Raw genomic sequence first — 26,614 nt, 5'->3', positions numbered from 1 at the left:
GGAACAGACTGTTCCTTAGCAGGACCTCAGGGCCGAGTCTCCTGCACTCCCTTAGGACCCGACTCTGCTTCTCTCTCTTGCAGACCATATTCTGCCCTCCCTAGGTAATGAGTTCAAAGACTGACTGGTGGAGTGAAAAAAAAAAAAAAAAAGAAGAACCAGGCAATCTGGCCATGAAGAAGGCCATTCGGGATTTGGGAGAACGTCATTGCTATTGGAGGAGGCTGGAAGAGGAAGAGGAGGTCTCTTCTCTTGGTGCTGCCACTGTCAGCTTCTTGTGCCTCTGTGTTCTATCTAACACCGCACAGTCAAAGGTGCCATGTCTAATCGCATGGACTAGTCTTTTCAGACAGAACTGGTCGAGGGGCCAGTTAAATGCATGGAAATTAACCATGAGGCAAGAGACTGCTTCAGCTCATTTGTGATATTTATTTTAGTCTCATGTTTATTCTTGTCTTAATGATGAGCAAGCTGATCCAGAGAGAGAGAGAGAGAGGGAGAGAGAGAGAGAGAGAGAGAGAGAGATTGAGAGTCCAGATGTACACCATCACTCTGAACATAGTCTACACAGCTGGACATTTGCTCAGGGCACGGGACTTAGCAAAGAACGAGGCATTTCAATCTTTCCTCAAGACACTCAGCTGTTGAACGCCCTGCTGCTGATCTTTGGTCTAGACTTCATTTGGATATTGTGAGACATGGACAAGCAGAATCATCATCTATTCAAACAGAGAAAAAGAAAAAAGAAAGAAAAAGAGGGACTGTCGTATTAAAGGCAACAGACATGCCGTGTGAGAGGAGCGGCAGTGTCTCATCAGTGTCCTCGGTTCTTCTGGGACCAGGAAGGCCCCAGAATAGAGTCAGAGGCAACTATGAGTACGTTCAGAGAGACAGGGGCAGAGATTCACAGCTTCAGTGGTGGAGGGATGATGAGATTTGAAGATGCTTTTTTAATTAGGAGTTCTGTGGAAATCATCCTTGGTAAAGAGAGAGACAAGGATGGCAATATGGCAGAACCAGCAAGAAGAAAGAAAAAGGAAAGGACACTCATCACAGTCGTGGGCAACAGCCTCTGCTGTTGGCCTCTGCCAGCAGCTCTGGTGCCAGGGCTGGGAGAGGGGAGCCTTAGGAGAGCCCTAGTACTGGGGCTTGGTTTGAGGTACACACTATCCCACAGTAGGCGGAACAGCACTGAAGCGGTTCAGGGCATTCCTCCTGCTGCGTACAGAACATGTTGCACGCTCCGGGCTCCGATCTGCACGGTGGAGGTTCCAGGATGTACTCTGGAATGAAGTGGTAAGAGAGTGGTTGAAAGAACAGGCAGCAGCAACCTCATCTCCCCTTGCTGCTTTCCAGGGATGGGAATTGGTTTCGCCCCTAGCGCCCATGTTCCTCTGGGTTCTGGTTAGTGAACTAGGGCTGGATGTCAGATCTGAGACTATTAGGTGGAACCTTGGACTCACGTCTATGCATAATCCTTATGGATCAGATATTGAGACCCTATCGACCCTGGTAGGGTCTGTTTCAAGGGTAGGAATGTGTGTGTGTGTGTGTGTGTGTGTGTGTGTGAAGTTTAAAAAAAGGTATTAGTCACCTAATTTATAGTAATTTAAATTTGTTCTAGAGTCAACTGAACATCAGTTATTTGTGTGGAATATATATATTAAGAAGCCTAAATGGACTGGAGAGATGGCTCAGTGGTTAAGAGCACTGACTGTTCTTCCAGAGGTCCTGAGTTCAATTCCCAGTAACCATATGGTGGCTCACAACCATCTGCAATGGGATCTGATCTGATGCCCTCTTCTGGTGCGTCTGAAGACAGCTACAGTGTACTCATATATATTAAACAAATAATATTCTTAAAAAAGAGGAAACATAAACAGAAGTATAGCACAACAATGAACCAACAAACTGTAAGAGCTGGGCTAGAAGGTGGGCTCCAATTCACAGTTCAGGGTGGATTTTTTTTTTTCATGGTAAGGAGGGTGGGAATTTCAGAATGGGATGCCAATATCCAGCTTTTCCTTTCCGAAGCTCTGCAAACAGAACTGAGCCTCCACAGGAACATGAGCCATCAATCATATCCTCTGACTGAGCCCCAAATATAGAAGAATGCACACAAAACAGCTCTTGTCCTACTGCATATTGGCCCAGGATAGGCATTCCTGCCCCTGTCGGGCTAAGGGGCATTCGTAGCCAATGAGACAGACTCTAGTGGATGCTAGTCACTGGTAATTGTGCAGTGCCTCTAGATTTTTACCAAGCATAAAATAAAATGTGCAGTCCCTTCCCTTCCTCCCCATGTATCCTCCAAGGCCAACCTTGGTGCAGGTTGAATCATGATTTCTACCAATTTCATTTTCCTGTCTGTCTTCATGCTTGAAGAGTGGGGCCAGGGTTTCCTCCATGATGGAATTGGGGACAGCAAACTTAACCAGGAAGACGAGGCTTACGACGTTGACTGTAACTAATATTTAGTGGGATGCGCCTCATGGTCTAGTAAGACAGCTCCTAGCCTGAATGCACCAGCTTGTTTCTCTTTTCTTCTTGTCTCAATATCGTTATTTACATTATAACGTCACATTTGAAAACAAAGCAAAGCCCCCTGTCCTCAGAGAGTTTGGAGCCCTGTGATATAAGCACACAGAACAAGAATTCTGACCTAGAGTTTTCTGACCACACCCTTCGGATCCTTGGATGTTGTACTGTTCTATTCACTGTGAAATTCTCTAGCGGTGTCCCCCGAGATAGTCCCTTCTCCACAGGCGCTAACCCCGTCCCTCCCCTGGAGCACAGACCCAGCACCTACTCAGAAAGTATTGCTTGGGACTTCCAAGCACTGGCTGTGGTGCTAGGCTGAGCACCAGCAGGAGCTGCAAAGGTGACACAGGTCTCATGATGCTGGCTCGATGTGTGGTGAATCCTGGCCGAGGGTGGTTAGGTTGGTCCAAACTCTGCCGGGAGAAGAGAGGGAAAGAGGCTCAGAGATGGCTGTAAGGAGATGGCTGTAAGGAAAGCCTGGCTGAAAACCCAACCAACTCCTAGCCCTGCCCTACAGGGGCAGGTCCTGTTTCTGGATTTGCTGTCCTTTCATCCTCTCATGTGGAACTTAAAGAGCTCTCCCCCAATCCCCTCTCTCCTTTCTTTCCCTCCTCCCTCTCCCTCTCTTCTCCTCTTCTCTCTTTCTCTCTCTCCTCTCTCCCCTCCCTCTCGCCTCTTCTCTCCCTCTCTTCCTTCCTCTTCTCTCCCTCTCCCTCTCCCTCTCTCTCCCTCTCCCTCTCTCTCCCTCTCCCTCTCCCCTCTCTCTGTCTCCCCTCCCCATCCCCGATTGTGTGTGCATGTGCGTATTGCTAGGAATGGAAATCAGCACATTGCATATACCAGGCCTGATCTACATCCCCAGTCTTTGTTTTTTTTCAAGAATTAAAAAAATATCCCTCTAAAGGTTTTCTCTATCTTTGTTATATTTATCCTAGAGGCATGCATTCTTAAAGTGACTCTCTGGGTAGCATTGGAGATAATAACAGGAGAAATGGTCTTTATGTTTTAATCCATAACAAATTAATACATCCTCCATTGCCTATAATTTTTCTCATAGTTTAACCTTGTGGCTCGACTCTTCAGACTCAATTCCCTTAACTCCCGTGGTGCTGACCAGGCCCCCAGTCCACTGCCAGATGATGGTGTGTGTTCTTGGCTGCTGTCTGATTTGGGCTGGAAGCTTAAGTTTCCTGGTTAGGCTTAGAGAATTAGCTTTCATTCCTAACACAAAATCACATTTTCATCAGTTTATGTCGAATGATCTATTAGTATTGCTTTTTATTCCGTATAAACTGAGAGTGTTATATTCCTCCTTCAGCCCTTTGGTGTCGTAAACGTCACTCCAGGGTTGCTCATGTAAAACCATTCTTCAGTTTCCACAAGCATGTAGTCGCATTGATCACATTTGCTGCAGTCTGAGACAGGGTCTCACTGTATAGCTGCCCTGGAACTCACTCTGTAGACCAGGCTAGCCTTGAACTCACAGAGATCTGCCTGCCTCTGCTTCCCGAGTGCTAGGACTGAGGGGATGCACCACCACACCACAGCTTTCCACTATTGTTTTTCCAGGCGTGTAGTAAACTACTCTGGCCTTGTAGACTTTGCTGACCAGCACCCTTTCTTTATCTTGTTCCTGGGAAGTCTTGTGGACCACAATTAGTTTCTTGAATTCAAAAACCTCCCTCTCTCCTCTTTTTTTGGAGTCAGGGTCTTGCTATGTAGCCGAGGCTGCCCCAGAGCATGTGGTGCTCCTACCTCTGTCCTGAATGCTGAGATGACAGGTGAGCCTCTGGCTTCTTACTTTTTTTTTCTCTTGAGCAAATGTATATATTTTAATTGTGTTGTTTTGACTTAACTGCACAGCCTGGAAATGAGTTTGGAGAAGTTGCAGAAAGTCCCACTTTTCAACTGTGTTCCCTACTGCATGCTGGTACCTGGCTACCCAGCAAGGCCCCAGTTTACAGGCACTTGTGTCGCTACCAAGACCCAAGGTGTCAAGGCCTGGATAACTGCTGCCTGTCCGGCCAGCTATTTTAAGCTGTTACTACTGTTACAAGGAAACTTTCTCACACCAGAGTTGATTGCACACATGGTTACATTCTGTGCTTTGGTGTTCTTGGAAACCAATCACAATAGAGGGCAGTTAGAACTATTTTGTATAGTTAGCCGCAATAAACTTGGACCTGAACCAACTGCCCAGTGGCACTTCCTGCACCCATGTATGAGCTTCTATGGTATTTACTTTTCTAAGCTGCCCCTAGGATGGACCTCAACATAACAGAGACATCTGTATCTATTTAGAATAAGACTTCCATTTTGAGTAGGGAAGGAGTAAAGTTTAAGTTTCCATGACCTCCCTGGGACCTGACATCTTACCTGGCAGAAAGAGTCACATATATGGGTAACTGACATCCTGGTTAGCCAGTGAAAACATGGACGTCAGACAAGACAAGTGTCCCACCACAGTGGAACACCCAAACCAATGAGACCAGGACAAATGTACAACAAAGACATGTCCCTAAGGAAGTCCCCTAGCCCTACATCCTCATCGGTGGAATAACGTGGCACAGATGTTTGTGGATTTCAGGCTTAACAATTCTGTAGGCTACTGACTCAGTGTCAAAGTCAGCTCCTGAGCCTGTTCCGTGCCTCTGACTAATCAGTCCTTGAGCAAATGCTTAAGAAACTCTCCCTGTCTGACCGAGATCCGTGTGGTTTGTGGGGGCTACTCCTGGACCCCAACACAAAACCTCTCGCAATTCTGTATGAATCTGAAAAACCGGCTTTTCCATTTTTCAAAAAAAAAAAAAAAGGAATTACATGGTATCTCGCCACCTTAATATTTTTAACCTTTCACTTCAACATGTTGGGTGTGTCTACACATATTGAAAGGTGGTTTTTGTTTTTGTTTTTTATTTATTTAATTTTTTACAGTTTCAAGGCTCCCCCTCTTAGAGGGCCACCAACTGGCCAGCAGCTCCTGTGCACGTACTTTTAGAGTTACATAACTACTTGGCAAAATGATCTCCTTATAACATCCAATCATCTTTTGGTCTCCTAATTGGCTTGAAGCTTATTTCATCTGATATGAGTACAGCTACTTTAATTTCTTGTTATTATTTTCATGAAACACACGTTTCCTATTCTTTTTTTTTTTAAGATTTATTTATTTATTATATGTAAGTACACTGTAGCTGTCTTCAGACACTCCAGAAGAGGGCGTCAGATCTTGTTACAGATGGTTGTAAGCCACCATGTGGTTGCTGGGATTTGAACTCCGGACCTTTGGAAGAGCAGTCGGGTGCTCTTACCCACTGAGCCATCTCACCAGCCCACGTTTCCTATTCTTTTGAATTTCAGTCTTTGGAGCTAAAGTAGATGTATTTATTTATGCAAAAGATTTATTTTACTATTTGTGTATGAGTGTTTGGCTGCACCTGTGCACTGTGCCCATGCAATACCTGTGGATGTCAGAAGAGGTCATAGGACGCCCTGGACGTTGCAGATGGCTGTGAGCTCTGTATGGGTGCTAGGTGCTAGGAATAAACCCTGAGTCCTCTGCAAGAGCAGCCAGTTCTCTTAACCACTGAGCCATCTCTCCAGCCCCCAAAGTGGTTTCTTTTATATAAGAGAGAGTTGTCTTTCTCTTTTTTTTTGAGACAACATCTCACTGTGTAGCCCTGGCTGACCTTAACCTCATAGCCTTCTCTTCTCTGTCTTCCAAGTGCTAAATTGCTGACAGCTTGTAACTCAATCTTCCTTTGTGGAGGGGCTACTAAAGGAAGGGCTTCGGCTACTTTCATCTTTTTGTTGCTTGATGATTCAAACACTAACTTCTTTGGTGTTTGTTTCATAGTTTCTAGTGTGTCACTGTGGTCCCCTCCTTCCCTTTTTTGCACATTTTAAAGTTATTTTCTCAGTGGTTACCACTTGGGTTACAGTGAGCACGTCAGATGATCTAGTCCCAAAGGTTCCTGAGTGACATATGACCTCACAGAATGGGGAAAAGCTGGAGACACTGAACTCACTTCCTTATTCTAAAAAATCAAATCAAAACAAAAAACCCGAACAACAATAACAACAACAACACCCCAAAACAAAAAACAAGCAAACAAAACAACAACAACAACAGCCCCCCCCAAAACAACAACAACAAAACAGGCTGCAGAGATGGCTCAGTCTGTAAAGCAATTGTCATACAAGCCTGAGGACCTGAGTTCATGCCTCTAGCACAGATGTGAGAGAGAAGCTGTGTCACAGCACATGTCTGCAATGCCAGTCCTGGAGGGGCAGAGGAAGACATCTCCCTGGTGGTCATCCACCTAGCCAAACCAGAGCACACCAGGCTTAGCTGAGAGGCCTAGATCAGAAAATAAGAGAGAATCATTGGGGAAGACCTCTGACGTCCATATGCACACAGCCACACGGGCATGTACACACACACACACACACACACCACACACACACACACACACACACACACACACACACACACACACACACTACACACACCCCAAAATATTTGTGGGAGGCTGTGGAGATGGTCATGGCCGATGCCTGGATTGTTGCCTGGATTCTGATTTTTACCTCTGGCTCCTCCATCAATCCCCCAGTTCACCCAATTTACACAGAGCCCAGGGCTTCACTTAGATGAACAGACAAGTCCTTTAACTCATGATCCTCCCAGTTATGGAAATTAACACTCAACATAAACTAAATGGTAAAAGGACTGTTCTGAACCACCAGGTTGCTAAAATGCTAAAATTTGGCTGGAAAACAGGATCGAGGAGACACAGACAGACAGACAGACATACAGACAGACCATGCATCTGCTGCGCGCAGACATTGTGGAAGGCCTGACCTATTTCTACCTTTACAGTTAAAGTGATGAGAAAATACACACAAACTAAGTCTACAGAACTACTAGAACCTTCCTAGTGTTGCAAAGCTGGTGGATTTTAGAGTCAAGATTCAACCTCACAGCTTCCTGAGGACAAAGCCTATGAACATGACTTTGCTACCCAAATGTGTATTGACAGAGCATCTTGGTGTTTCCATGTGGTAATTCTCATTTTTACCTCAGTATCCTCAGGATTTGAGGACGGAGACATAATTTGTTGAGTTAAATGTATTGTTTGAAAAATTAAATGACTTTTTTTACATTATGTTCTCTCTCCATACAGATGTTACATATGAAACATTGACTTGTTTTTTTTAATCTATGAATGTAATACTTCTGTTTATAGTTATTCTTCATCTTGCTATGTCCAGACACTTGGCAAGGAGCAATTTGAGGGAGGAAGGGTTTCATTCTGACTTTTAGTTCAAGGGGCTCAATCCACCACAGTGAGGAGCAGATGGTAGAGTGTGGAGAAGGCATGGGTGACATGAATAGAAGGCCAGGTGTCACATCCATCTGGGCACAGGAAGTAGAGTGTGAAAAGGAAGTGGGATGGGGCAATGAGGCCTCAAGGCTGGGCACCTTTGACCCACGTCCTCTAAGAGGAACTGCCTTCTGAGTTTACACAGCCTTTCAAACAGCACCGCCAGCCTGGGGCCAAGTGTTGGAACACAGGAGCCCTTGGGGAACAATCTACGTGCAAACTACAACATTTTGCTACTTTGATCAAGGAACTACATGTAAAAAAATTGTTCATAAGTGACTCAGGACAATAATAGTCTCAGACACATGAAAAATCATGCGTTTCTTTTCAAATAGTGACACCATAAATGTTTAAATGGATAAGAAAGGACGGCAGAAGACAGAAAACAGAGGTGATTAAAAAAGTGGGGAAAAGATTCTTCTAATTAAATATACACAGAAATTTAAGGATGATACAGCTAATTCAGGATAACTACACACAACGAGGTTTTATTTATTTGGTTTATTTATTTATTTATTTACTTATTTATGTAGGTTTATCTGTCAGTGTGGGGGCCAGGCTACCCAGAGCTGGAGTTACAGGAAGTTGTGAATTACTCGTGACTGTCACTGTGGCACACCATGGGGCTCTGCTATCACCCAGCTGCTGGCTTCTGCTGTAGCTGCCATTACAGCTCCGCTGCCCCTGCCTCTAGTCAGCCCCACACTTTTGTGGTGCTGCCGCGTCTGTAACTTCTATGTCAGCTTGGTCTGCTCTGATAGAAGGTATCAAAGTAAATGAGAAAAGGCGAGAAAAGGCCACTAGGGGCTCAAGAGATGGCTCAGTGGTCAAGAGCACCAGCTGTTCTCACAAAAGGGCGGGGCTTTGGTGTCCCCGTACACCCCCCTCCCCCACCGTGGCTGCTCACGCCCATAACTCCAGCTCTAAGGAATCTGATGCCCTCTTCTGGCCTGCAAAGGCACTGCATGCACGTGATACAAAGACACCTGTGCAGACGAAAATCCAGACACATAAAATTAATTAGTTAAAAATTTAAAAGACACTGAAGATTAGCCTAACTGGGTCTAGTGTTGCAACGCCCGAGGGAACAGCACAGGAAGACAGCACATGGAGTTTAAGCCTGTGTAAACACCCTGAAAAAGATGCTTTCTCACAGCAGGTCTTGTGACTATGAAGATGTGTTTACAATTTTGGCACTGTTCATTGGCATTGCCCTGATAGGCCACCGGGACCAGCTCCCTTCCCTTGGCCTACGTGGAAACCGTTACAGAGGAATTTCAGCATAAAAACTCTTTCACGGAGTTCTGTCTGGGTGACAGTTTCCGGAGCGGGAGCTGTACTAAGACAGCAATCAGCTACGGTTATTGTACGGCTTTCCTAAGGTGTGCACAGTGCTTAAAACGGTTGGCGCTGATCAAAGCCGGTCCAGGTGGATGCTTAATTGGCAGTGGAAGCCAACGCCAGGAGTCTAAGCGGCTCTCAATTATGGAGTCCAAACATTCCGTCCCTAGCCACTTGGCTTTCCGTGAAAAGTTGTCGTTGACATTTATAGTGATAGTGACAGTGTTTGACAGTGTTTCTGTGATGTTAGCACCTGTCCATCACCCCAGGCGAGTGGGGCTCTCTTGTCTAAGAACACACATGGAGGAAAGTATCTCCAAAAATTGGTGTGTGCAAACAGAACATCTCCAAACAGAAAGGACTCTTATATCATCATTCAGGCAAGGATCAATGCACAATGATTGGCAGGTTCTGGGTAATATAAACGCAAACTTCCTGTCTTTTTGTTTATTTGTTAACTTTTGAGATGGAGTTTTCCCTGTGTAGTCCTGGAACTCATTATGAAGACCAGGCTGGCCTAGAATTCACAGAGATCCCCCTGCCTCTGCCTCCCGAGTGCTGGGATTAAAGGTGAGCACCACCACTGCCTGGCATTACAAACTTCCTAGAAGAAAACAGACAGCATCCTGACATTGATCTGGGTATGTGTCATATTGTTCTCGTAATAGTCAGAAACTGGAAACATCCTACATATACCTGAGTGAGGTAACCCAGACCCAGAAAGCCACACATGTTATGCACTCACTGATAAGTGGATATCAGACATAAAGTCCAGGATAACCCACAGACCCAAATAAGCTAAGTTACAGTGCAGGGGATGGACCTCTGACACCCACACACATTTGTAAAAGATGTGCCGCTTGTCTGCATATGAGTCCCCTAAAAATTGAAAAGCCGACTGTGTCTGACTCTATTGCTTGTCCTTGGACCCCCTGCCCCCCTAGCTGTGCTGCCTTGTCTGGCTTCAGTGGGAGAGGATGCCCTTAGTCCTGCTGCGACTTGATGAGCCGGGGAGAGTTGGCACCCATGTTGGGGCTTCCCCTTCTCTGGGGAGGAACCGAGGGGGTAGTGCAGAAGGGATGTGTGAGGGTCAAACTGGACGGAGAGAAGGAAGGGGATGGGATGTGAATGAATAGATAAATAAAACTATATCCTAAAATTATGGGGGAAAACCCCAAAACGAAAGCTTTGTTTTCTAAGTGTTCAGGGAGGCGGTGGCCAGTTTGGGATCTGAAGGGAGGTTGTACAACATTTTTAAAGGATGGGAACACAAATCGAGGGAGGAACTCGGGGGAGCTGCAGTGTTACCCAATTGTATTTTGACATCATGGGATCAGCAAGGGAGTACCCGTTGGAGACTGGGCGATATCCAGGGCACCTGGCTTCAAGGTCATTAATTCATTCTCCTAGACATTAGGTCTAGAGCTCAGGGTCATATAGGGATAAAGGAGCCAGTCAGCTGCATGTAGTTAATTAGGGCATAGCGGGCAATGGTTATGTATTTTTACAATTTATGCACCTTGGTTTAGATAACAGTAACTTCTGTACTCCTTATCGGTTAACAGACAATTAAGAAAACATTGGAGAAGTGAGATAGGCGTTTGTTCCTAGGCCTGGGAACATGAACTTGATTGACCCTGTCAGCAAGATGGAGAAGTTGTCCTTGGGACATCTGGACTCCTACAACTGTTTACAACAGACGCTGTTCAGCTGTGGGACGTCTCCTGCTCCCCTAGGGCCTGGGACCTTGAATTTAGTTTCTCCCTTGGAATCCAGTCTGAAAACGAAATGGTAGTACTTAGACCAAGTTTCTTTTGCTGGGTCCCAACAAACGCAACAAAGTATCTAGACGGGCAAATTCAAAAGCTTCTGTCCAGCAAACGAAGCAGCGGGGTAGAGAAGCAGCCCACAGAGGGCAAACACTTGACAATACTGACCCTGCCGGGAGCCATGGTCAGAGTGTAAAGAATGACGCCATAAGCCCTGTTAAGATGTGCAGAGAGCAGAGGCAGGCTGGAGAGATGTCTCAGTGGTGCGGAGCACTGGTTCTCTCCCAGGGAATCCTTGTTTGATTCTCAGCTCCCATATGGTGGCTCACAATCATATGCAACTCCAGCCCTAGGGGATGCCCTCTTTTGGTCTCTACAGTCATCAGGCATGCAAACCAGGCACTAACATACATATAGGCAAAACACCCAGACACATAAAATAAACAAATAAATAAGATTTAAGAGATATTCAGAGAAAGCTTTATTTGGTGACACACACCTATAATCCCAGTATTTAGGTGGACTGTGAGCTTGAGACCAGCCTGGATTACATTAATAAGACCTTGTCTAAAACAAACAACCCCAACAGTAAAATGTATTTAGAGCTAGAGAAAGAATTTACCATATTCATTACATTAAAAATATTTATAGATTTAGAGGCTGGAGAGATCTCTTAGAGTATATGTGTTGCACTTCCAGAGGACCTGAGTTCGGTTCAGGTGACTCCCAGTTGATTTTAACTCCAGCTCCAGGGGATCAGACGCCCCCTTCTGGCCTCCAGAGGCACTGCATGCATGTGGTGCACATACACACGATTCCCTGAACTCAAGTTACAGGTAGTTGTGAGTTGCATTGTGGGTGCTGGGAACAAAGCCCAGGTCCTCAGCAAGAGCAACGTGATGGTTGGAATGAGGATGGACTGTCGCAGGCCACACAGGAGGAAAACAAATGACTTCCGAACTCATGGAACACGGCCCCCTGGATAGAACCACGGTGGGTGTGCCTCAGAGAGTCACAGCCCAGCGTCTACGCCTGTGAGAACTTCATGCTGCTGTGGAGTTCTGTTCTGCTTGCTGCCCCCACCTCCCTCTTCATGTAAGCGTTGTATGAAAGCTCTAAGGGGGCTTCTAGCCCCTTGCTGGCACAGTACTAATGTTTTTCAGGCATTGCTGCTGGAGCAGATTAACAATTCAATCACCACCCTAGGAAAGAACTTAGAAATATAGATCGTCAGCTAAGACCACCATCCTTAGAAAGCGTTTAGAAGAATAAACTGCCAGTCCAGTCAGGTTAAGATGTTTTTGCTAGTGGCTCTGATGTAGGAAATCGCAGGGAGCAATGCGAAGTTCAGAAAGGCACACGTTTATTAGTTAAGCTAGGGATTTTTTTTTAAGTCAGGGAACAAGAACAATGGCAGCGTTGGCTGACTTGACTCTTTTGCTGAAGCTGAGCCGGTGATCAGGTTAATGGATTTCTTGTGCCCATTTTTTTTGCCTTCAGCTTCCTGGTATGATTTCATAAAATTTGTTGATGAGGAGACGTGCATTCTGAGGATGTAAATTAGAAATGGTTTTGAAATAAAAGTTTAGATTTGTGATGTAAATTAGAAATGGTTTTGAAATAAAAGTTTAGATTTGTGATTCTTTTAGGTTTTGATAAGATTACTTTTGAAGATAAATAATAAAATAATCGATCCCTTGTAACTGCGAATTGCTGCCTGCCAGCAAGAAAAACATGTTGAGAAAAATTTCTTTGCTCGCTCACACTTTGTTAATCTATAACGAGTTGCTTAGTTATGAATGAATATGGGCTCTTGGGAATAATGTGTTTTCTTTACCTGTACTATGTAATGTTTGTTCCTGTGAAGGTTTTGGGGAACATACTGTTTTCTCATCGTCATTCACTAGAAAAAAAATAGACCTAATCACATTGTAATTCTATACTACTTGAAAGATTTTGCTGGGATAGATAAACTGTGGGAGAAAAAAAAATAGAGTTGTCGGAGCCTGCTTGTTGACTCTTTGCTCCACCCCCCAAACATACAGAGAAGTCTGCTGAGTGGTCAATTGCTGACTCTACTCTGGGCCTCTCCTCCATGCACCCTGTGGTGTCGAAGCTGGCCTTCGACCGTGTCCTCAATGAGCTCATGTATTTGAACACTCCCCCCCCCCCCCCCCCCGCCGAGTTGTTGGTGTTGTTTGGTGATGTTTTTGGGGTGATGTGGCCTTGCTGGAGGGAGTGTGGCACTGCTCAGAGCAGTGGATGCTCTGAGTTTTTAGCCTCCGCCCACTTCTGGTTGTCCCTCTCTAGTTAATGCGTAGTTAGATCATGACTTACGTCGTGATTGTTCAGCTTCTTGGTCCTCCCTGCATGCCTGCTGCTTGCTGCCCTGCCCTCCTGCCCTGGATTCCTACTTCTCGGGAACCAAAATAAACTATTTCTCCCATAAGTTGCCTTTGGTCATGGTGTTTTATCACAGCAAAAGAAAAGCAAGAACAGTAAATACAAAACTAAAGATGATAAATGCTCTTCATCCCTGACCTGTCTGTCCAGCCTCCAAGTCTAGATTTTACATTGATATATATATATGGCACATACTGATTTCTAATCTCTCCTGGATGAGTCATTCCTCCCCACTGGCATAAAACCCGTAAGAGACATGTTAGGATGATGCTCTCAATAGAGACATCAGAAGAAAGGCAGATGGGACTTTACAAAGGCATCCCACGCTGCTTCAGAGAAACAGGGTTATAGACCTTTCTCTCACACCCACATGACCCAGGCTTCTGCATGTGATAGGGAAGGGAGTCGGGTGGGTGCATCTTGTTCTGGCTTGACCTACTCTGCCTGCAGCGAGGAGAAAAGCAGGAAACAGACACGAGGTCCTGTATGTACCCACCTTAAGATCTGAGGTAGATCTGACTCACTTCAAAGTTGCATGATCAAAGCCTAAATGAACGACATTTATTCCTGTCATTACTTGCTCTGTGAGCAGAGGTTCCACTGTCCTGGAACTGAGGAGAGAGCGCCACTAGCCAAGTGGTTATCAGCGCCTCTGGCTGAGAGGTAGGTAGAGAGGGAGGCCCTGGGTTGTGACTGGCTCTGTAGAGACTGTGATTTGGGGCTTGCTTACCAGAGGTTCTAATGCGAGACCTTTTAACACAGTTCCTCCTCAAGCTGTGGTGACCCCCCCAACCATAAAATTATACTCATTGCTACTTCATAACTGTAATCTTGCTGCTGTGATGAATCATAATGTAAATACCTGTGTTTTCTGATGGTCTTAGGCAACCCTTGTGATAGGGTCATTTGACCCACAAAGGGCTTGAGACCTGCAGATTAAGAACACCTGGTTTAAACATTTTTCTTTGCCACAGAGTGATGGTGCATGCCTTTTAATCTGAGCACTCAGAGGCAGAGGCAGAGGCAGGTGGATCTCTGTGAGTTCAAGGCCAGCCTGGTGAATTCCAGGATAGCCAGAGCTATACAGAGAAACATTGTCTCAAAAAAAGAAAAAAAGAGTTGACTCTTTAAGATGTCAAGGTCATAAGAGATGAGAGGTTTCTGGCTGTCCGGAGAAGGTGGATTACTGAAGGTAGATGCCATCGTAGTCTGTTTTATCAATGTCCGACCCAATGAAGTTGGTAAATATGTCATGTCCATGTAAGAGAATGACCTTTTGGTAAAAGACACTCACTGAAGTATTTGGAAATGAGGGCAACAAATCAAATCAAGTCTCTGTCTTTCTCCGTGACACTTCCATACATACATAAAATTGCACCTCACCCTCTTTATTTTCAAGACAGGGTCTCACTATGTAGCCCTGGCTGACCTGGAACTCCATTCATAGATCAGACTAGCTTCAAACTCACAGAGGTTGGCCTGCCTCTGCTTCCTGAGTGCTGGGATTAAAGGTGTGTGCCACCAAGCCGAGCACGTACCTTGCTCTTTTAATTTATTTTTTTTGAGATTTATTTATTTATTTTTATTTTCATGCCTGTGAGTGGTCAGCCTGCCTGTCTGACTATGCACCATGTGCATGCAGTACCTATGGAGGTCAGAAGAGGGAGCAAGATTCCTCCTAGAACTGGAGTTTTCAAAGGTTGTGAGCTGCCATGTGGGTGCTGGGAATCCAACCTGAGTCCTCTGGAAGAGCAGCCTGTGTTCTTACCCACGGAGCCATCTCTCCCTGGGCCTTGCTGATAATGTCCTCCAGGTCCTCTCCATCCCTCCTCCCTTTGCTTGTCTGGTCCTCCCTCTAAGGAGATATTTCATCTTCTCTCTCTCTCTCTCTCTCTCTCTCTCACACACACACACACACACAGGAGAGAGTGTATATAGTGTAATCTATAGTCTGTGTATAAGAGGTGATATTTAGTCTTCCTGTCCTCCATTACTCCCTTGTGTTCCCCTCCCTTCCATTAGATCTTTCCCGCCCACTCATTAATGCCTTCTGCTTTTATGCCATATATAAGCTATACATTTATCTATTACATATTATCATATTTCTTATATTATACATTATATTATAATATGTAACACATATAATAACAGTATTAAACTTACATAATATTTTATATAAATATATAATTTATAAGTCATAATGTATAATTTATATATTTTATATTTATGTGTACATAAATTAATAACCATAGTTTATAAATTTGTATCCACAATAAATATTTTATATAAATTACATACACACATATATATTTATTGCTAAATATATACATTTATCTAGAGAGCACCCATACGAGACCAAGTTTAATATTCCTGAGCCAGCTTACTTCACAATGGTCTCCAGCTCTGTCCCTTTTCCTTTAAGGACAGACTTTCATTCTTTCAGCTGAATAGAATTGTGCTGTGTCTGCATCACATCTGCTACCTCCAGCCATTTGCTGGGTACCTAGGTTTTCCAATATCTTGGTTTGTGCATCAGGCAAACACAGAGACTACAGTCCCTCTGCAGTAGGCTGACCTTGATTGTTTTCAGGTGTATTCCCAGGAGTGATGCGCCTTGCTCATACAATACTGCTGATGTAATTGCTGTGGAACTCCTCGCTGACCCCCACAGTGGCTGGACTACTTTATTCTCCCACCAAGACTGGCTAAGGACTTCTCTGTCCCCACATCATCAGCATTTGTCCTCCATTTCCTTGGTGACAGCCATTCTGACTGGGATGGGCAATCTTAATTTGCATTTCTTGGGTGACTATGCCTTGTTTGTCAGTCTCAGTGGCAGGCTGGATTGACTTTTGGATCACCCAGGAGCTACACCTCTAGGCCTACCTTTGAGGGACTCTCCACAGAGGCCGCACAGAGGAGGGAAGACTTACTCTGAGTGTGAGTGGCACCAGGCCATGGGATGGGGACCTTCATTGACTAAAAAGGGGGAGAGGAGAAAAGGACCTGAGCGCCAGCATTTATCTGCTTTCTGACTGCAGATGGCCAACTACATCATACTCCTGTAACCATAGCTACCGCAGCACACCACCCCTAACATGGTGGCCTGTACCTGTCCCTCTTACTGTGAGGCAAAATAAGGCCATCTTTTCTTGAGTTGCTTCTGTCTGGCATTTTTGTGACTTTAATGAGAAAAGTAACAAACACAAATGTGGAACGTTTCTCCAACTATTTACAGATAGTGTATATTTTGATTTTGAGAAATGTCCACTCAATCCATTCAATTGTCTATTGATTGTGATGTTTTAGGAGCCATTCCATCGTCAGATGCTTTAGTTGGCAAAGACTTGCCTCCCATTCTGCAGGTTCCCCTTTGCCCTAATGATTTCCCCCTCATCACCTGTGCAGAGGTTCTTGATTTCATTAGTCAGTTCTTGAAATTATTTCCTGTGATACCAGAGCCTTTTACAGAAAGCTCCTGCCTGTGCCTGCAGCTGTGCCTGCAGCTGCCTGTGCCTACAGCTGTGCCTGCAGCTGCCTGTGCCTGCAGCTGTGCCTGCAGCTGTGTCTGCACGTGCCCTGCTTGCAACTGCACCTGTTCTGTTTGTACTTGACTATACCCCTGCCTGTGTCTCACCTGTACCTGCACCAGGCACCTGCTTGTGCCTACATCTTGAAATAATGTTTCTCTATTACTCTCTAGAGCTTTCAGAGTCTCAAATCTTTTTGTTAAAGATATTTTTCTTGCTTATTTTTTAAGTTGGAATATAAAGTAGTGATCTTAATTATGCTGCTTTCCTGCATTATACTTTATTCTAATTTCCTCTCTTCCTCTCAGCAATGCCCCTCCTCTGTGTTTCCCTTCCTTCTTTACTTCTTCTTCATGAATTCTCTCCTCTTCTGTTGCCATGTTACATTAACCCTTTCCCCCTTCTCCTTAAGATTTCATCCTCCCTCTCATGATTCCCTAACTAGTTTCAATACACACACACACACACACACACACACACACACACACAAAAGAGGTTTTAAAATCTAGAATCCACTCATGAGAGAAATCACACAGAACAGATTTTTCTCAGTCTAGTTTATTTCGCTGAACACGATGACTTGCGGTTGTTCCCCTTTCCCTGTGGACATCATGGTTCATTTTTATAGCTGAATAAGACCTCACTCTGCATATGCACGGCCTCTTCTTTATTTCTTTATCTGATCACATGCTGTAGGACTTCACGGCTGTAGCTTCCCTGATATTTCTAGAAGACACACTCTCTCAGCAAACTTCCTGCCCCTCTGTCTCTTACAGTCTTTCTGAGCCCTCTTCTGAGATATTCCCCCAGCCTTAGCTGTGTTGTAGATGTATCAGCTGGGACTGAGGTCCTGAGCTTTGCATTTTGATAGGTTATAGTTTTCAACAATGTTCTCAGTTTGTTGCAAGGAAAGTTTCCCTTATAAGAGGTGAGAACTACACTTATTAAAGAGAAACATCTGGAGTGTAGTTAGGGATTATCCGAGTTTGTAGCAGTCATAGGTTCTCCTCCGAATTCATGAGCATTGGGTAATCAGCTAGGCATGATTTCCCTTTTGTTAGGTGGGTCTTAAGTCCAATTAGAAATATTTTGGCTATCACCAAAGTATATGTACCACGCTGGCATCCTTAGAGCCATTGTGTCATGCTGGTCATTGTGGTTCATAGTCGTCAAAAGTGGGTAGGATTACAGATGCTTTGAGAGCTTGCACAGTGCCATCTGGTACTTGAAAGCTAGTCCTTAGTGAGGGGTGTTTTCTTTCTTTCTTCCTTCCTTCCTTCCTTCCTTTCTTTCTTTCTTTCTCTCTCTCTCTCTTTCTTTCTTTCTTTCTTTCTTTCTTTCTTCCTTTCTTTCTTTCTCTCCTTCCTTTTTTCCTTCCTTCCTTCCTTCCTTCCTTCCTTCCTTCCTTCCTTCCTTCCTTTCTGATTTATTTATAATTATATCTAAGTACACTATAGTTGTCTTCAGATGCACCAGAAGAGGGCATCAGATCTCATTATGGATGGTTGTGAGCCACCATGTGGTTGCTGGGATTTGAATTCAGGACCTTCAGAAGAGCAGTCGGTGCTCTTAACAGCTGAGCCATCTCTCCAGCCCAGGTGTTTCTGTTTCTTGTTGGTTGCAGTTAGAGTAGTACTGTATATGGATTCCCAGGCTTCTATGATACCTTGATGTAGTATCCTTCTACTACATAGCCAAGGGTGATATCGATGGTGGTTCTATTGTTGTTTTTGTGGAACACCCCACAGAGTGATTTCCAAAGCAGCTACAAAAGATGAAATCCCCACCAGTCGTGTATAACTTTCCCCTCCGCATTTGGTGTTGCTTTTTTTCTTTTTTTCTTGGAAAGTATTTTTGGCCTCTATGTGCATTTGTGCATGAGTGTATACCAGTGTGAGCATTGTGTGCGTGATGTTTGCATGTGTTGTGTGCGCATGGGTACAGAGGCTGGAGGCTGAAGTTTGGTATATATATATTTTTCATTGTTTTCCATCTTTATGTCTGGAAACAGTCCCTTAACCTGAAGCTCATGGCTTTGGTGAGGCTGGCTAGCCAGTGAGCTTCAAGGATGGGCCTGTCTCCACCCCACTCCAGGTATCAGCCCAGATGCCCACCAACAGCTGAACAGACAATGAAAATGTGGTACACCGTGGAATTTTATCAGCTCTAAAAATAAGAAATTGTAAAAATTTCAGGTAATTCTCTAGAAAACACACACAGCCATTAATCAATTAAAAGAGGGACTGATGATCCTATTTAAACTCTGAATTGCTGCTGGTTTTGGTGGCACACACCTTTAATCCCAGCATACGAGAGGCCCAGTCAGATGGATTTCTGGGTTGAAGGCTGCCTGACTTTTGTTTAGGCAACAATACTGTTGAGATCTCGTGGTGCAGTTTCTCTGTCTACTCAAGAGAGTGAGTTCCAGGCCAGCCAGAGATACACAGTGGATCCTGTCTTTTGTTGTTGTTGTTTTAATCCAAGTTGCAGAAATTGCTAGAGGAAAACCCAGTGATGTCTCTTTGACATGTAGGCACAGGAAAAAAACTTTCTGATTAGAACTCCAACAGCACAGAAAATCACCCAGTGATTAAATCACCCAGTGATATAAATGGGATGCCATGAAGATGGAATGGCTTCTGAAAGTCAAAGAAAACTGCTAGCAAGGCAAATAGACAGCTGATAGAAGGAAGGATGGGCTAATAATAATAATAATAATAATAATAGAATATGTACGTAACTATTACATTAAATAGCAAAAATTCCTTGGCCATCAATAAATAGGACAATGAACTAAACTGGTAATGTGAGACCCCCGACTTAGAACATTTCTCCCTTAGAAGGTAAAGCCCCTGGACGTTCCCCAAGCTTGTTTTCCCTGATCTCTAAAAATACAGCCAGAAAGAAGCTCTTTGTTCTCTATAGCCAGCAAAAAGCCTTTTTGTTTCTGAGCCTTAAGCCAGAGATTCGATAATTGTGATTTTACCAAGAACATCCGGGCAGAGAAGAACACTCCTCCCAACTCCTCCCAACTCCTCCCAACTCTTCCCAACTCCTCCCAACTCTTCCCAACTCCACCCAACTCTCCTCCCAACTCCTCCCAATTCCTCAGCTAGCTGTTAAAAGCCCCCTACTGTCACCACTCGGGGTTGAACTCCCCTGCCCTGCACTGTGGAAGGAGTTCGCCCTCAGCTAGCTGATAATAAAAACACTTGCAGTTTGCATCAGGTGTGGTTTTCTCTCGAGTCATTGGGGTGCTGGCCAGCTCATCCCGGGACTTGAGCGGAGGCCCAGCTTTGGGGGTCTTACAGTAATTCCCAGGACAACAAATGTAAACAGCCAATAAGTATTTTAAACTGTTCAATGTCCTTGTTAGGGAAATGCAAACTAAAGCTGCTTCAAGTGTTCATCTCACCCCGGTCAGAAAAGCTAAGATAAAGAAACAAAGGCTGGCTCGAACTGAGGAGAACATGGGAAAGAGGAAGACACTTTCACTGCCACTGGGACGCACACCTGTGCAGCTGCTGTGGAAATCAGTGCGGCAATTTCTCAAAAGACTAAAAATAGAACACCATGTGACTGAGTCATACCACCCACGCCGTGACCCAAAGGACTACGGATCCCACCAGAGATGCCTGAATGTACATGCCTGTTGGCCTGTTCTCAATAACAAGAGAGTGAGAGTTAGTCTAGATGCCGATCAACAGATGAGGGGGTAAGGTGAACGTGGCACAGATGAGATGCACAGTGAGATTTTATTCAGCCACACAGCTGCAAAACTGTATGCATTTCAGGAAATGGGTGGATCTGGAAATTTTTAGCTCCAGCCATGTATCCCAGACTCAAAAAAGGCAACTACCATATCTTCTTTCCCTTTTTTTTTTTTGTTTTTTGTTTTCAGAGACAGGGTTTCTCTGTATATCCCTGGCTGTCCTGGAACTCACTCTGTAGATCAGGCTGTCCTCAAACTCAGAAATCCGCCTGCCTCTGCCTCCTGAGTGCTGGGATTAAAGGTGTGCACCACCACGCCCTGCTCTTCCTTTCATTTTGTGGATCTCTTCTTCCCTTTGTGTGTGTGCATGTGTGTCTGTGTATTTGTGTGTTTATGTGTGTGCATGTGCGTCTTTGTGTATTTGTCTGTTTATGTGTATGCGTGTGCATCTTTGTGTATTTGGCCTATGGTTGCAGGTGCCCACAGATGACAGAAGAGGGCTTTGGATCCTGTAGTGCTGGAGTTATAGGTGGTTGTCAGCCACCTATTGTGGGTGCTGGGAATGGAACTTATGTCCCCTGGAAGAGCAGGAGGGACTTTTAAACTACTAAGTCATCTCTCTGACCCAGATCCTAATTTTATTTATGTGTATGTATGTGGGAATAAATGTGGGCAGGTCAGAAAAATAGAAAGGCAGCCGAGAGCAGGGAAAGGATGTTCTAGAGAAAAGGAGGCCAATAGAATCCTTGAGCCACAGTAACTCAGAGGAGAACACTGCAGGGGCGGGATACAAGTGAGATGGGGGAGATGAGAGAGGAGTGTGTGTGGGATCAACTCAAACAAACTGTAAGAGCCAGAGGCCACGATGTCCACTGCAAGATAGTGTCTTCTGTATGTGACGGGGAGGTACACCCAAGAAATCTCAGCAGTATGGCTGCCTAAATAAAATCTGTACAGTGACAGCATCAACTGGCATGCCAGTGTGGACAGGGGACCCTCACAAGACCCTACCCCTAGAAAAGAGCTATCAGCAGTTAATGGCTACTGAGAGAGAAAATCAGTCTTCTTTAAGGATGAGGCCCCACCCCCTAGGTGACCCATCCTCAAGTGGCCATTCCTAGACACACACACACACACACACACACACACGTGAACACCACCAACATGAACCTAGCAGGTTGTTTTTTTATATATTAATGCGTTTACACAGGTGTGTAACAAGAATAATTAAAGAAAAGGAAGCCATGAATCTGAGAGTGAGGTGAGGTAACATGGGATGGGTTGGAACGAGGAAAGAAAAGAGAGCCGTAAATACAACACTCATATACGACATCTAACAATAAATGTAATAGAGAGTATTTTCTAAAGAAAGAAACTTGTTATTTTGTATCCTCACTAAAAATAAGATGTAAAACTAAAAAAAAAAAAATCAAAAGAATGCCACATAATTTTAGTTTTATCAAAGCAGTTAACATACATTTGTCCATACAAGCGATGATAGCATACCAGTCTAATGGAATCAGTAGATAGATTTTATTTCTCTCTTTGGTGATTTTCTTAAAAAATATTTAATTGAAAAATTTTTATATTTAGATTTTTGTAAATCTCAAGTGTCAGTTTGACTTATCCTTTAATCAAGGGGAGGAAGAATGTATGAAAAATATTTTCTTCAGCAGGGGGGAAAGACAAGGCACTCGATCGATCATCTGGCAAAGCCGGAGGTCAGATCTGTCCGCCATCGGCGGGCTGAGGGCAGGTGTTATAGGTAGAAGGTGGGATGATTAAAAACCGATAGGTGCTCCCCCTTGGCTCACACCTTTGTTCCCCAACTTATATATTTGCTCTCTAGCAACAGCTGGGAAGGCAAAAAGAACATCTGTAGACACTCGAGGTCAACGTCATGAAGCCCTCGTGGTTCCCGTGTCTGGTGTTCCTCTGCATGCTGCTCCTGTCTGCCCTGGGAGGGAGGAAGAACAAGTATTATCGTAGGTGGCGAGGATGCCTGTGATCCTGGGGCAAGGGCTGTGCTTATTTCTGGACAAGGGAGTGGGTGTCGTGTCTGGCATTTAGATTCAGGTTCCGCCTCCCCAGGTCAGCCTCCAATGGGGAAACTTCCCGAACAGCAGCATTTGTACAATTACCATGAGCAGTGAAGACTGGACAGTTTCCGTTGCCTCTGAGGATCTAGAGCCAAGAGAGAGAGAGAGCCCCTTCTTCCACACTTCGGGAAGCTCTGTGATTCCTTTCACGAGAACCAAATCGGTATTTAGCAACAAAACTTTAAAGTTATAGACATCTTTTAGAATGTGACAAGGCACCAGAGTCCTTAGCTCCCAGGAAAACTGACTCTGCAAAGCTGTCCTTTGACCTCCACGCCTGTGCCAGGAACAGTCAGCAAGAAGGCAGTGTAGAGAAAACTTGGTTTAAGCCAGGCATGGTTGAACATGGCGGCAATCCCAGTGCTTGGGAGGTGGATGGATGCAAGCAGGGATTCAGGGGTTTCTACAGCTTCGTGTGAATTCATGGATAGCCTAGGAAACGTGAGATCTCTCAAAAACAAGAACAAAACCAGAAAGCTTATTCATACTCTCCCTGTCTCCCCGAGGCAGGTATTGTATGAGGCCAGTGGACATCTTGGACTTTCACACTTCTTGTCTTTTATAGATGGACTCATATATGCTGGGGCTCTAGAGTTTGGTAAGGCCTTTGAGAGCCGAGGTAATGAGTTCAGTGGAGAATCTGTGAGGTCAGGGTCAGTGCAATGACTTCGCCATGTGGAAACACAGAAGTTTCCACCTTGAAACACCTTGGCAGGGATATGGGGCTCAGACTCTAAGAGGAGGCCTTGAGCTCAGCGAGGGCTTGCTTCATGGACTCTGCTTCATTCCCATCTCAGCTGGAGAACTATTACTCGAGGAATGCTGGGGCCAGCCCAAAACCAATGACTGCGTCAAGAAGTGTTCTAGAACTTTCAAATGTGTATACAGAAACCACACATGCTGCTGGACCTACTGTGGTAACATCTGTGCAGAAAATGGGGTGAGCTGCAGATGTGGACTGTGGGGCACTGTTTTCACTGCCTTCATCCTCTGCCTCAGACCAAAGTTGCCCAAATCAGAGGCACACAGACACAGGCCCCCACACAGACACAGGCCTCCACACAGACAAAGGCCCACACACATACACAGGTCCACACACAGACACAGGACCCCACACAGACACAGGTCCACACACAGACACAGTCCCACACACAGACACAGGATTCCACACAGACATAGGCCTCCACACAGACACAGGATCCCACACAGACACAGGCCCCCACACAGACACAGGCCTCCACACAGGCACAGGCCCACACACAGACACAGGCCCACACACAGACACAGGCCCCCACACAGACACAGACCCACACCAGACACAGGCCCACACACAGACACAGGCCCACACACAGACACAGGCCCACACACAGACACAGGCCCACACACAGACACAGGCCCACACACAGACACAGACCCACACACAGACACAGGCACACACACACAGACAGGCACTCATGCACACACATGTATGTACTCATACTCACAGATATACATACACACATCCACAAGCACTCCCAACAGATATGTATAGACATGCACAGACAGGCAGACAGACAGACATGACATATACACATGTAGATACATTTCTCCACACACAGAAGTACATCCAGAGACACCCACAAACATACACAAGACACACAGATCTAGACACACAGACCAACATTCAAACAGGCAGACACAGAGACACATATACAGACACATACACATGCCCGCATGCGCACACACACACACTCACAGATAGAGAATGGAAAGAGAGACAGAGACAGACAGAGAGAGAGAGAGAGAGAGAGAGAGAGAGAGAGAGAGATTGAGAAACCAAGGTCCCTCACACCAGAAAAGTAATTCACTGGTACATGAAATGAAACACCAGTTTAGAGCCCTCGGCCTTTTGGGTTGCTTTGTTTTGTTTTGTTTTTTTGATACAGGGTCTCCCACTATAGCCCTGGCTGTTCTGGAACTTGCTATGTAGACCAGACTGGCCTCAAATTCACAGAAACCCACCTGCCTGAGTGCTGGGATTAAAAGCCTTCCTTTTTAAAATGCCTGTTTCCTAGTTTGTCTGCATTTGTAACCATGAACTCCATAGCTGGACCTTCCTGGGGACCCTTGGAGCCCAGTGATCTCTCAGTGACCCCAGCCTCATACCCAGAAGTGGTCAGGTCCTGGCGTCTGCCATAGCGGGTGTCAGCCAGTGGGAACTGGGCTGCAGCTCGAGGATGAAGGTTGGTTTCCAAGGGACTGCAGATCGCTGAGAATCTAAACGTTCTTCTTGTTTACAGAAATTTTTTGAAAGAAAATGACCCTGACTTCCCGCTGGCCCGACCTCACAGGAGCTAGTGGGTGCTTAAGAGACTTCAGAACAGGGCTGGGTGGTTACTTTCAGAAATGCTGTTTATTGGGGGTACAAAGGCAAGCATACTTGAAAAATAAAACACGAAAGACTGGCCTCAGTGTCTCCTTCCCCCCCCCCCATATCACTCTGTGATTCCTCCTGAATATCTTCTTTTAAAAATTGTTTATTCTTTAATAGTTTCACTTTCAATCATGTTATTTGATCAAAGTCATATTATCATCTTAGATCTCTTCTCCAATCCCACCTAGTCCCTTCTTCTTTCAAAGTCTTTCAAATCTGTTTTTTAATTAATTATTTATTATTTTATATCCCAATTGCAGCTTCCTCTCTTCCCAGTCCCTCTCTCTCACCTCCTTCCCCCCATCAACCCCTACTCGGTTGGTTCTCAGAAGATGGCCGGCCTCTCATGGATATCAAACAGCCTTGCATTTCAAGCTGCAGTAAGACTAGGCACATCTTCTTCTGTTGAGGTTAGCCTAGGCAGCCCAGTTAGGGTAAAGGGATCCAAAGACAGGTACTGTGGTCAGAGACAGCCCTTGCTCTTTCTGCTTTAAGAGTCTTACATGAAGACCCCAGCTGCACAATGGTCTTAGTTTTGGTTTTATTGCTCTGAAGAGACACCTTGGTCAAGGCAACTCAGTCTTATAAAGGACAACATTTAATTGGGGCTGGTTTACAGGTTCAGAGGTCCAGTCCATTATCATCATGGTGGCATCCAGGCAGACATGGTGCTGGAGGAGCTGGGGGTCTACATCTTGATCCAAAGCCAGGAAGAGACTCTCTTCTGCAGGCAGCCATTGGAGACTCTGATTCCACACTGGGTGGAGCTTGAGCACAGAGACCTTAAGGTCCACCCCTACAGTGACACCCTTCATCCAACAGAGCCACACCCACTCCCACCTTTCTCTGCCTCCAAGTGCTAGGATAAGTGTGCCACCACACCAGGTTCCTCTCCTACTCTTTCTTAATGGTACTTTTTTTTTTTTTCAATTCCTCATTGTAGGGATTTTCACCTTATGTGGCTTAGAATTTATTCTTATGAACTTTCTCAGGTACCACTTCAATGTGAGAAGTTGTCAAATGACCCCTTTTATTTTTTTTAAAGAATTATTTGTTTATAATATGTGAGTATACTGTAGCTCTCTTCAGACACACCAGAAGAGGGCATCAGGTTACCATTACCGATGCTTTTGAGCCTCCATGTGGTTGCTGAGAATTGAACTCAGGACCTCTGGAAGAACAGTCAGCACTCTTAACCACTGAGCCATCTCTCCAGCCATCATACATTTTTTTTTTTTAGTAACTCTTTATGTTTCATTAAACAGTAGATGAATGAGTTACTGGCAGGTGGCAGGAGCCAGGTTTCTAACTATGGGGGGTGGGACATTTACAAGGAAGCCTTCATCCAAGGCGGAAAGACTTCTCTCCATGCTAGTTATCTCCCATGGCAACAGCCCCAGATGGCTCTCAGGACCAGGCTGA

At 45.0% G+C, this 26,614-nt stretch overlaps 2 protein-coding genes across 3 annotated transcripts; one reads left to right on the top strand and one right to left on the bottom strand.

Moving 5' to 3' along the window:
- Positions 1-409: 409 nt before the first annotated feature.
- Positions 410-3,009, bottom strand: Wfdc13 (WAP four-disulfide core domain 13). Its single transcript, NM_001012704.1, has 2 exons — positions 2,810-3,009; positions 410-1,283 (listed from the first exon to the last, which is right to left on the bottom strand). The coding sequence occupies exons 1-2, from the start codon at positions 2,895-2,897 to the stop codon at positions 1,126-1,128; spliced, it is 246 nt and encodes an 81-aa protein (NP_001012722.1). The 5' UTR covers positions 2,898-3,009; the 3' UTR covers positions 410-1,125.
- An 11,019-nt stretch (positions 3,010-14,028) lies between these two features.
- On the top strand, positions 14,029-25,222 carry Wfdc11 (WAP four-disulfide core domain 11). 2 transcript variants are annotated; one of them, NM_001161806.1, is made up of 5 exons: positions 14,029-14,101; positions 19,063-19,163; positions 22,530-22,665; positions 23,577-23,719; positions 25,059-25,222. In NM_001161806.1, the coding sequence occupies exons 3-5, from the start codon at positions 22,581-22,583 to the stop codon at positions 25,077-25,079; spliced, it is 249 nt and encodes an 82-aa protein (NP_001155278.1). In that variant the 5' UTR covers positions 14,029-14,101; positions 19,063-19,163; positions 22,530-22,580; the 3' UTR covers positions 25,080-25,222. The 2 variants fall into 2 exon arrangements, with proteins under 2 accessions (NP_001155278.1, XP_006500048.1); XM_006499985.4 differs by lacking the exon at positions 19,063-19,163 and having other exon boundaries at positions 14,037-14,101; positions 25,059-25,199.
- The last annotated feature ends 1,392 nt before the right edge of the window (positions 25,223-26,614 follow it).

This window comes from Mus musculus, chromosome 2, assembly GCF_000001635.26.
Source record: "Mus musculus strain C57BL/6J chromosome 2, GRCm38.p6 C57BL/6J".
NCBI classification, from domain to species: Eukaryota; Metazoa; Chordata; class Mammalia; order Rodentia; family Muridae; genus Mus; species Mus musculus.
The sequence above is the reverse complement of the archived record's forward strand: the minus strand, read 5'-3'. Positions and strand labels throughout refer to the sequence as shown.

Excerpts from the sequence above, each read along its gene's own strand:
- Wfdc13 (NM_001012704.1), bottom strand. The coding sequence starts at position 2,897 with ATGAGACCTGTGTCACCTTTGCAGCTCCTGCTGGTGCTCAGCCTAGCA. Across the intron at positions 1,284-2,809 it reads TCCCAAGCAATACTTTCTGA|AGTACATCCTGGAACCTCCA; the intron begins GTAGGTGCTGGG and ends ACTTCATTCCAG.
- Wfdc11 (NM_001161806.1), top strand. The coding sequence starts at position 22,581 with ATGAAGCCCTCGTGGTTCCCGTGTCTGGTGTTCCTCTGCATGCTGCTC. Across the intron at positions 22,666-23,576 it reads GAGGAAGAACAAGTATTATC|CTGGAGAACTATTACTCGAG; the intron begins GTAGGTGGCGAG and ends TTCCCATCTCAG. Across the intron at positions 23,720-25,058 it reads ACATCTGTGCAGAAAATGGG|AAATTTTTTGAAAGAAAATG; the intron begins GTGAGCTGCAGA and ends TCTTGTTTACAG.